Genomic DNA, 12,074 nt, shown 5'->3' with positions numbered 1-12,074 from the left:
AAATATAACGAAATGGATCATAACTAATTCAATATAATAATACGAAATTGTTGTTCATCTATTATCACCTTATGAAACGAAAGAAACTTCTCGGACAACCTAATGTATTTTGATACACGTGCCTTCGGTAATTAGTAAAGCGTGAATTATATTGTCGATAACGTTATCATTGTCTTACGTTACTTGTCGTTGCTCCATGAATTCAATTTACTTGATCTTCGACTGGACGGAATCCGAAAGCGTTTAGAAACGTTTCGACTTGGTCTTTAATTCCTTCCGAACACAGTAGCTACGTTGAAGAGTCATTACACGGTTTAAAATTTGTTTGTTCCAAGAAATCGCTAAACCAACAACCGACGACCATGTGAATCCGATTAACTGATTTCACGACCGCGCTAACCAACCGTGTACCTACTTAAATACTCGTTTACGCGTGTCTTTGTAAGCCGCGTACACGTGTCTTCGATACCTGAAACGAATCCACGTATCACGTGCCACGTGCATTTCAAAATCGCGATCTCTACGCTCGATTCGCGTTGATCCGTTCGTGCAACTTGCAACCAACTGAAAAGTACTTACACTGGCGTATATCAGTGCGGTATATGCATCGGTCGAACACGAATCATTATGTTGTAAATCATCGGCACGGTGGACCGAACTGTAACTGTGCCGCGGTCAACTAATAATCAATTTATGCCCTTCATCGGCCGCAATAAATTTATTATTGCTCACCGGCGTGTTATCCGTCCCCTGGCCGACAGATCGTTCGTTCCTCCGCCGCTATTATAGATCGATGCTGCAAAGAAGGTGCGTGCAAGCGTGACAAACCGCCACAGCCAACAGGATTGGATCATACGTATGGCGAGTTGATTGCATTTGCATACATGTATTACCCAAGCAGTTGGAAAAATAGAGTTTCTTTTGGGTAATACACGGCTTCCTGTATCTCTCGCGGTGCTCTGCCGTCAGACACGCGGCTATAACTTATAACGTAGCGGACGCGGGGATTTATTCCCGCGTTTTTATTTTCATCTCGGTTACCTGCTCGTGATCGAAGACTGGATGTGCAGCATGGACATCATAAATCATTGGCTCGCGTGATTTCAGGCTGAAACGGTGCGCGTCGATTGATTAAATAAAATAAAATTAGCGGGAAAGCGGCATGGAATATTAGCAATTTGTCGAGATATCGAGTACGATGTTGCTTCGCGTTATAATTACGCGCAATGGATAAGTTTCGAAATGGTAGGCGCGTGTAGGTGATGTTACGCGTTTGGGAAATATCGGCTCTCGATAAAGTTGAGAGGACGGTGGTTTTGAATGATAGAGCGCTCGAGTAGAGAGAAAAGTAACGATAAAATTAATATTAGGCTGGATAAAGTTTTGGGCAGTTGCAAATAATGATGCGCGTTTTAAACGTAGGTGGAACATTAAGGTAGGTAGGGAAATTCAAAATTTAAAATTCTTTACAGATGTATAGAATCGTAAAATTTTGAAATCGATGTATTATTATTTACAAAATATCTTTGGAAAACTCGGATAAAATAGAAATCATCGTAGGCAGCAAGTATCCCATAAAATGAATATAAATTAAAGGAATATAAATTTCGTATATTCTGCAATTATTTTTCCACTGAAACATGCAAGTTTTAAAACGATACGATAATAGTTCGTAGGAAAATCAGGTAATGAAAATTAAATTAATTTCGAATTGATATCAATACGAAGGCAGTTGTCATTCGCGTTACTAGCAAACAGAACTAACAACAAATACACAAAATGCAATTAATCAGTAGAAGTGATAACTTCGCTCGTCATCCAACATGCGTACAAATGAAAAATATATATTTTTCCTCAGAAATAAAACAATTTAAATCGCCATGAAATATGAACATGTCACGAGGTAATCGTATATACAGAGTGCGGTCGAATAACATGTACAAGGGGACACGAGGTGATTGCTTACGAGAAAATAAGAACAAAATAAGATTTACTTTTCGAGAAAATCAAGTTTGAAAATGTATCGGATATACTTGAACGTGGCTAATTCTCGATTGGACAGTACTAAATAATCGACAGGAGGTCGTGAAGATGATAAATCGAAAACGTGAAATAAAATTTTCCCATTCGGGAATTTCATTTTCAAGGAAATAAAGTTCGAGCAGATTCGGTTAAAAATTAACCGAGTACAAGCGTATGATAAATTTGAAAATTGATTTTTCTCTGAAACAAAGCGTGTTGAGAAAAAATTTCTGAAATTGGCCATATTCAAATATACTTGAAAAACTTCTTCAAACTCGATTTTCTCGCCAACTAAGCCTTAAATGGAAAAATTCTACTCGAGATTTTCTTCCTATTTTCCCATAGGAGATCACCTGGTGCCGTGCATAAATTTGGCCGCACTCTGTACGTAATAATTAGCCAGATTTTCGATACACCCGATATATGTACGTATGTATGGAAGACGAAAGATTTCTTTGCATAGAGAAGAAGCAACATAATGGTCCTTCAGAGAATACCGGGTTCGATAGATCGATCGATGGTCACGCTCGAAGACGGGATAGTTGCTGGTGAGGTTCATTTGACGCAAATTACTCGTATTCATTATGATTGACCAATTTTGTGTAGCGTAATAGCGACAAGTCTCGGCGAAATAATGTCTCGGTCATGAAACTGCTATCTCGATGCTTAAACTTATCGCTCGATTGTAGGACATGATTCGCTATTGAAAAATCGGAATCAATACACAGAGAGGACGAGGAAGAGATAGGCTGCAACGATACTCGCTGTGTATCATTCATCGCCTCGCTTCTTCCTGATACAGCGTATAAACAAGAGGTGGTAATGGCTTGTCGTTATTCGCCATCCAACCGGATTTTTAAGAACACGATATTTTACGAGCAATGTGAAAGGATCTCGAGAGGTTCGTAAGTCGATCTGAGTGGAAAATACTATATTGCACAGAAACAGATTGTCGAAAATATCGTAGTATCGTGAACGAGGGGCCTGGGGGGTGTCGGGTGAGTTATAAACAAACAGTTGCGGAACACGTAAGTGGTGGGGCTAAGACAAAAGGCGTAGGGCTGAGACAAAAGACAAGGGGTTGCTAAGGGACGATAATTGAATTAACAGTTTTATGAGTTGAGAAGTCAGAGAGTGAGAATTGCGAGAGAGCGTTGGATCCGTGGTGACGAGAATTGCGAATTAACTATCTAATTGTCTTAATTATAATACGTTACTGTGATTAGTTCACGTTAAACAACCATCGATTAACCAACGTCTGTTTAATCCATTTATTGTAAATAAAGTAATTGTAGTAAAGGTCCTACAATATTTATACAGCTGTAACGATTTCAAGCTTCGTTGTTATCGGCATGAAATTGCACGTTTAACAAGAAACTGTAAGACACGATTCTAAACGAGAAGGAAGAAATGAAAGGACTCTTACAGTTTCTGAAAGACACGAAGCTTTTCCAATTGAGCCGCTACGAAGTAACGGCATTCGCTACAACTGATACGTGTCACAAGTATAGAAATATGCTCGACAATACGATGTAGATATTGCATGTATTTATCACCAAACAATAACGCACACCAGCGTAATATAAAATTGTACGAGTCTATGACATACGATAATTATATAACTGTAGTCGCCAACAACTCTGAGAGGTGAATGCGAGTCTAAATAAATGAATTAAAAAAATAACAATTGGGAAATGTTTTAAAACAAAGTCGTAGTACCTGTTCGCGTTGTTCAAACCCGTCTTAATAAGATGATTCATTTTTTTTTTTTTATTACGAATATTTTAGGACGATTATAGTAAGACAAATTTCATACACTCGACAATCTCCAACTCAATAATATTCTACAGGCATAATATAATATTTTACAAAGGAAACCTATTGTAAATATAACATAAAAAACGTTATCACTGGTAGGGGAGTGACGTAGCGGCACATGGCAATTCAAATCACGTTGTTGCTTGCCTCGGAGTAACAAAATCTTTAGGATACACATAATATAAGAATAAACAAACTCCGGACAAAACAATGTCGCCGCTACGTGCAACCGTCGAGGAAAGACGAATTTAGCAATCCCTTGTTTTTTGTCTTAGCCTCGCTACGTACATACTCTGCAACCGCTTGTTTATAATCCGCACAACACCCCCCCCCCCCCAAGGTTGAGTAGTATCATGGCCGAGGGGCCTAAGACAAAATACAAGGGATTGCTGGGGGACAATAAACGAATTAACAGCAGTACGAGTTGAGATGTGAGAGAGTGCGGATTGCGTTGGTGAGAGTTGTCGATTAATTATGTTAATTATTATACGTTTGCTGCGATTAGTTCATGTTTAACAAACATTGTTTTCTGTTCGATTAGCACCTGTTCAATCACATGGACGAGCCCCCAAATTGTAGTATCGTAACTACTGTAATTAGTTTATTAATGATAAGTAGATTGAACAGGTGTTAATTGAACAGAAAACAATGTTTGTTAAACGTGAACTAATCGCAGCAAACGTATAATAATTAACGCAACTAGGTAATTAATCGACAACTCTCATCAACGCAATCCGCGCTCTCTGACATCTCAACTCGTACCGCTGTTAATTCGTTTATCGTCCCCTAGCAACCCCTTGTCTTTTGTCTTGGCCTCACTACATTCATGCTCAGCAACCGCTTATTTATAATCAACACCCCCCAGCACCCTCCCTCATCTATGATACTACAATATGTTTTAAGACTGCTAAGAAACATGACACGAACGACGCTACCCTTTTGTGCACGTTTCCCTTTCTTTGTGGGTCGGGCACGAAGGGTCGGCTCATTTGTTGGGTATTAGCAGAGGATAATGAGCTTCTTGAGGCCGCCGCCTTTTGCAAACAGCCAAGTGACTTCGAGTTTCCGGAAAAGAGGAGGGAAATAAATGAGGTACGCCCATACAACCCCGAACTAGAATTTCCCTGGGACCGAGAATTTCGAAAATCACTGGTTTGCGGCTGCTGCCGGTCCAAAGTTAATCGATTTTGCCTCATTCGTCTCGTTACGTCGTGTGAAAAAATTGCCACGTCGATTATTATATTTTTGCCCGTTGATACGAAACTGTGTTTGATCTCTTTCAACAAACTCGCTTTCCTAGCGAAAGGGTCCGAGAAGAAGGAGCTTATTCCGCGAAGCTCCAAGGTCATAACGCGAGTGAATTTTATGTAATTGTTTGTTCTTCCTTTAAGTTAAGAAGAATATTTTTGTTTGTCGTAGCTTTCGTTTTCTTTTATGCTATAATACGGAACGAAATAAACGATTTTGTCAATTTTTATTTTAATATTGCGACAAACGTAAAAACGAGGTTGACTTTATAATTATGCACGGAATTGTACGTTAATCGTTTAATGGAATTCAAAGTGTACGGTTGCTGAAACAAATGTCTCGCCTTGCGTTCTATTTTCCCAGTTTTGTCCATAAAAATATGAATCTCTGTATACTAAATATTAAATTACGCGTAATATTAAGTGAACCAATTCCAATGGAACAATGTAATTTGTTTAACACTGTTATCATAAATGTTTCTGCAATATACCAACAGGAGATCGTTTATATAACATCTATTAAATCGGAAATGTTCATAAAGTGTCGTGAGTCTAAGTGGTATGGCAAACTCGAGGACCAACATAGCTATTTACTGTTGGTAAAAATATTCGCGTACAATAAGATTCGTCAATAAAAGCATTTTCGCGTGAATTTGTCACGTCTGTAGCGTCAAACGTAGAATTCACATGTTTCGCAATATGTGAACTTGAGATATCGAAAACTGCCTTTCCTTGTTCGTAGTATTCTTATGCAATAGTCTTTGCCACTGTTACGCCAGTTCTGCTGTTTGTACAACGTATAAACGTATTTTCAAAGACGTTAGAACAGTAAACCAGTTTTACAGAAATATTTGCAACGACTTGGGTTGATAGTGAAACTCGTACAAAAGAACTTTTACAGACCAAAGAGAAAAGACATTAGGATCAGCATCAAAGGTAGTTCTCCATAGATTTTTATAACAATTTCGTATTATATCTTATTGTCGTGTTGGCTTGGTATTATCTTCTTATGCGTTTGAATCTTAAGCTATTTTCCTATCTTTTTTGCACTGATGCCGCAAGTAAATTCATCCTTCATATATCCTTCTATGAACAGTTTGAAAAACAATTTACGTTATAATTTAAATATTGTTCGTGCGCATGATTCATCATGATAAATAATGATTTTTTTTAACCTAAGTACGTAATACTTGACGTAAATTAACGACGCACACGGCACACTGTATAAAGTAGCTGGAATACATACATTAAAGGAAGAGATACGATCTCTGATAAAAAGCGAAGATTTAGAAGGACAAAAAAAAAGCAAACCTCTGGAAGAATCTGCACCATCTACACGGAATGGACGTACACCGAGCGCAACCCTCGTAAACCAGTCAAATTTGTCCACACTTTCCAGCCCCTCTGTATTTAAAGTGCCATAAAGTACGACGGCGACGAAGAGGAAAAAGAGGACGAGAAAGAAGTTGCCAACGAGTCGCATAATTACTTTGGCCCTCGTTTACAGGTTGCAAAGTATCTGCGTGAAGGACAATGATTTAACGTTCAATTTATATTCTTGCGAAGCCACTGTTTCGTGCGTTCTTTTCGCGGTTGTTCTATTTGTTGATAAATCGCGTAAAGCAAACAAACGTATATATTTTTCATCGTATTATCGTCCTTTTGATTTCCAATGTTATTTTCTTTGATTAATAATCTTTATCCGAAACGTTTGAAATCTCAGGCGAGATTTACTTCAGCCGTATAAATGTCCAAAATATTTGTGTACATGCAAAGAATATTGTATCACGAATACTTTATTACATAATTTTTAAAAGACAGAATCAAAAATAGACGATATGTATTATATATAGTCTTTGTTACTATTTATAGTCTGTGGTTCGTTTGCGCGGTTATTGACGGGTCAGAGGCCATATTTCGCGTCGTCGATAAAGGCAAAAACTAGCAATCGAATGGCAACTGCAACGAGAAGGGACAGCATAAATAGCTGTAAATTTCAAAGAGAATTGAAACAACAAAATCTTTGCAACCGTCGTTCTTCTGCGCAGTTTAATCTACGAAGTTGATCGGCGTTGCTTCTGAAGTACTCGAATCCTTGCATGTTTTTCAAACAGACATTTTGAAACGATTTACAGCAACAGCGATCGTGTGGAAACTCCGGCCGAAATCTCCTCTGCGCAAGGGTCACGAGAAGGGAGAGTGGAGAGAAAAAAAGAAAAATCGAACAGCGGCTAGTTGCCGTGTCTCAAATGTCAAGAACGCGGCGCCTCGTCCCATGACCGTGCGTGCCACTTGATAGAGCGCCTTTCTTTCGCGTCGATCGTCTTTTGACTCTACCTTCCAGAGCCCCCAGCGAAGAAGGACGAAGGAAGACGAGGGGCGTGTCCGGTCGCGCGGCTTCTACAAAGAGATGCCCACTTCCCTGTGGACCCCTTCCATTTCTCCGGGATCCCTTCCACGTGGGCCCCAGTAGTCCTCCATCCCCACTATCGGGCCCTAAGAAAACTGGGCAGCATGGTCCAGACCACGAGATCGCCAGGTAAAGTCAGTTTACGCAACGCTTCCGTACGCGAAGCATACACGGTCATCCAGAGGATCCAGTGAGTCCTTTCGATTCTTCCGATCAGTTTCACGCATCGATCAAACATGATATATCGCGACAGGATCAACCAATTAGCAGTTTGAACGTACGTTCTGCCCTCTGGAGGGGGCCGAATGTTCCTATCGCGAGAACACGTCGACTTCGTCAATTCGCTCGTTCCAGCAGACAAGATGACAGTTGCCTGAGGAGATCGTTCCTTCGAACAGTTCTAGTGCATCATGTTCTAAATATCACGTTGCACGTCGTCGAGTATCGTTAGTTCGAGTAAACTGAAGAGACACAGACGTTCCGTGAGAATGACCGCTTACACCAGTTTCCAACAGTACGATCTGTTAGACTCCGAGGGTTACGGGTCGGCGAGTAGCCCAGAGTCGAATCCTCGTAGCTGGGTTCATCAAGAGATCTATCCTCAACCGCCGAGGTCCAGGGGTAGCAGCTGCGGTAGCGTGAGCTCGTTGGATTGTCAAAATCGCGAGTACCAAGAGATCGGTGCAGCGAATGGCAGCTTTCACGTGACCGCGACTGGCTTCAACTGCGCCGAGTTCTACGAGGGTTACTACCAAGAAGGTTGCCGAAACGAGCAGCAAATCGGCCATTCGAATAACATGAGGACGGCGAAGGAGCCGGCCAGGCCGGCGTTCAGGATGAACGAGTGCGCGGAGAACGTTTACGACGGTGTATCGAGCCGGGCCGAATTCACCGGTGAGAATGCTACGGCCAAACAAAGCGCCGACACCCCGCCAAAAATGGAGCACCACACGAGCAATATCTTTAGCAACGGCAGGTGCGAGTTCGGCCAGAATCAGGAGAGTTTCTTCGCCGCGAAGAGTTATGGTATCCCGAAAGGTGATGGTTTTTTGCCTAGAAATAACGGCAATCCTTATGGGCAGAGGGGCGACATTCTTTATTTGGGTGCCACGTACAGCGTGCAGAGAAACGAAAACTACGTTCAGAGCCAGCAAGGCGGCAAATGCGAGCCGTCCAGGTACCACCAAAAAAACGACGCTCTCCACATCTCGCCGATGGAGTACCCCGGCCAAAAGGCGAAGGAGAGCATGCAGAAGATCAAAAACGGCACGCCGGGTATCGAGGTGTTGAGAAAGAGACGGCTGGCGGCGAACGCGCGTGAAAGAAGAAGGATGAACAGTCTGAACGATGCTTTCGATAGGCTACGGGACGTCGTGCCTAGCCTCGGCAATGACAGAAAGCTCAGCAAATTCGAGACTCTACAAATGGCGCAAACGTATATCGCGGCGTTGTACGAGCTGTTGCAAAGGGAGTGAAAACTCTTGCGACGAAAAGATTCGGATTGCCTTCGAAGGACCTACTTTCTTTGAAAGAAGGAAGAGAACGACGAGAGGCAAAGGCGAGGAACGTTCATTTTCGCCGGAGAGAAGAGTCGAGCGCGTAAAAAGACTCGAAGTTAAAGTACTGCATCAATTTCGAGCAAATTCGTTGACGGAGGGACGCGGATGGCCAAAACAGGCGTCTCAAAGTCTCCGGTTCTTGCAAGCGGAGCGTGGTTTTTCGGATCACCGTGAAATCTTCCGTCACCTGCGAGAACGAGGGGAATTGTCGCTACGTAGTCGCTCATCGACGACGACAGAAATGGTCTTGAAACGATGTGCGAGCGAACGTCCAGCTGGAAGAACGCCAGGACGTATGGGATCGAGCTGAACATCGTCGAAGCTTCGTTGCACGATCCACGATGTCAATCGGCGCGTAAAGGTAAAAATGGTACGTAACAAAAATCACGAAGCGTCGTTATCAGCGCAGATATTAACGATTAGAGACTGAACTACGGAATCGTCGAGTTTCCCAACTTTCTCGTAGAACGTGGTCGAGCCGCATTTCTCGGCGAGGAGAATTTCAGTTTCGATCCCGGTGGATAGTTTAATTAACAATAATTGCCGCGTGCAGACGCGGTACACGATGCTACTCGTTAATGCTTTTTCCTCGTTCGGCCTTGTTGCCGGATTCCGCGATATTTTTCGCTTGATCGAACCGCGATAACATCGTTGATACGCGAAACGCAACGAGTTTGATGAACTTGCTAACCCTAGGGGATGAGATCCAAGGGAAGCAGAATAGAAGATGAGATTATTTAAGCGTATTGCGAGACAGGTCGACGCGAAGTACACCTCGTACGCTTTGCTTAGGGTTTAAGGATGATTTACGTTATCCATCGGTACAAATTTCGTTACGGTATATCATTGTATAATTGTCTATACAGCGTGTTACGTTCCACCATAAATATTTTTCTATTTATGAGAATTAAATTTTCTCCGTTCAATAATTAAAAATAAATACAAAATAGTATGGAACGACGTGCACTGTACGATACGGAGAAATATTCTTACGTCGATACTGTCAGATACCATAATGATGAATCACTACCGTAAACGTTATTCGACTATTGTCCGAACGATTATTCTCGCGTTCGAACGCGTAATGTAAATCGATCTTTAGACAAACAGCGGAAACGAGCTCCGCCTGAAGTTTCATTGTAAATAGTAAAATATCGTGTAGCGTGTTTTAGTTGTAGGATTTGTGTAAATATCTAATTAGATACAATTAAGTTATTGCGACGTTGTTATAGTTAATTGTGTACATATATAAATAAACGAACAGGGATCTCTCGATCGCGATGATCGATCCATGTGACTGCGAAAACGTAATATCGTCTGTAGGCGAGATTCACGACGGTACTTCGTATTGTGAAACGCGTGGATGATCGAATCGTTTTTAAATCGTTGAATTTTGGAACGTACGACGACTTGGATTCCGTGTGACAAAAAATTAAACGTCGAGCTACAAGTAGCTACGAAAATGATTGGCGCGTCGTTGTGCCTGTTACAACATTTACGTAGCAATTGGTTACGCTGCAGCGTGTTAATGCGACTAGAAAAATTCGAGATACGACGATGAAAATCGAACGTAGAATCCGATTAAAAACGCTTCGTTCGAGGCGAAGGGTAGGTGGAAACGCTTTTTGTCGCCACTGTGAATGATTTATAAGAAGAAAGTCGATGGCAAATAACGACGTAAGAAAAGATTAAGTACCTCGTCGATTACAAGGGACAACGAACTTTACAGTCCATTAAAAGATTTCAAGATAAACCAAAGAATCCGTAGGCGTTAAGACACTGCGTTGACCTCGATTATTTCCCCGGTTGCAAACAATTGTATACAGCACCAGCCATATGAAATTGAAATTACACGTTTAATTGTATTAACACGATACGATAGAATCAGTTCTATTTGATTAAATTTACATACGAAATGAAATTTTGTGTCGTTATTAACCCTTAACTGTAGATCTCTCGTCTATCGGAGAAGGTTCGACTCTTACTTCGTTCTTATTAGATCACAGAGTATTATGCTAATTGTATATTTTTAGAAAATACGATCTAAACAGACGTTTTACGTACCTTCCGCATATCGTACGTAGGTTTCACACTCTTAAATTCTTCACACAAGCGCAATGCATAAAAATCTACGATCCGATCGTTACAATGTCGATTTAAGCAGAACTTTGCAAGTTCGACCATTCGAATACCTTCATCGACCTATATCTTAATCGTATAACATAAGGATCGCGATAGCAAAGATATGAACGCGTGTAATTAAGGGTTAATACAAACGTGTTTAGAAACATTTTTAAGCAAGTCAGACGGCTTATCGTTTTTTTGAAACGAACTATCGATTAATTTTTCAAATATTCGCGAGTTCCTCGGAACGCGTCGCGACTCGAAACATTTCGTCGATTATCGAGTGCACGTCGCTCTCGCGAACACTCTAAAATCGTTTCCCTCGGGATCGACGTGACCGTTTGACACAGAGACTCGATAAAGAAGTTAACCGAGGAAGAAAAGCGCGAGGACAGGTTTTTAGGGTTCTTTCTCGCGAGGCAAATGATTCGGCCGGCCGATTCAGCGGCGATGTTCCTCCCGCAATTAGGGATATGCAAAAATCGGAGGACAAATGGCGGTGGTCGGCCACCTCCACTTAGCAGTCAATCACAATTAAATACAATTTTGCGCGAGCTTCGGGGCCTGGTAATGGCGCAAAAAGAGAGCAAATTGAAATCTCCTAGCTGACAGAATGATAGATGGTGCCGGCCAGACGCGAAAACACGGAGAACGAGGGAGAAAGAAAGGGGAAGAAGGAGGGAGAAAGAGGGATAGAGACGGAAGAGAGTTACCTTCCTTCCCTGAACGCTGTGAGAAAGCTCGGCTCTCTTTGCTTCGAGCCGAGAATCGCGACGACGAACGAAAATACAAAAGTCAAGCGGCGGCTGACGTTAATACCGCTATACCGAGCCGATTTCTCCCGGCCAATATCGTTAATCCTCTTCATCCAGAGAAAATGGCAATCCGATCGTA

At 41.7% G+C, this 12,074-nt stretch overlaps 1 protein-coding gene and 1 long non-coding RNA gene across 2 annotated transcripts in view; one reads left to right on the top strand and one right to left on the bottom strand.

The window, feature by feature from the left end:
* LOC122566315 overlaps window positions 1–12,074 on the bottom strand; it is a 118,343-nt gene that overhangs the window by 31,181 nt on the left and 75,088 nt on the right. The window lies entirely within an intron of this gene.
* On the top strand, window positions 7,986–8,972 carry LOC122566313 (protein twist-like). Its single transcript, XM_043723419.1, has one exon. The coding sequence runs from the start codon at window positions 7,986–7,988 to the stop codon at window positions 8,970–8,972; it is 987 nt and encodes a 328-aa protein (XP_043579354.1).

The sequence above is a fragment of the Bombus pyrosoma genome, linkage group LG3 (assembly GCF_014825855.1).
Source record: "Bombus pyrosoma isolate SC7728 linkage group LG3, ASM1482585v1, whole genome shotgun sequence".
Classification (NCBI taxonomy): Eukaryota; Metazoa; Arthropoda; class Insecta; order Hymenoptera; family Apidae; genus Bombus; species Bombus pyrosoma.
The sequence above is the reverse complement of the archived record's forward strand: the minus strand, read 5'-3'. Positions and strand labels throughout refer to the sequence as shown.

What these genes read in the sequence shown, in the direction of transcription:
- LOC122566313 (XM_043723419.1), top strand. Translation starts at nt 7,986, where the DNA reads ATGACCGCTTACACCAGTTTCCAACAGTACGATCTGTTAGACTCCGAG.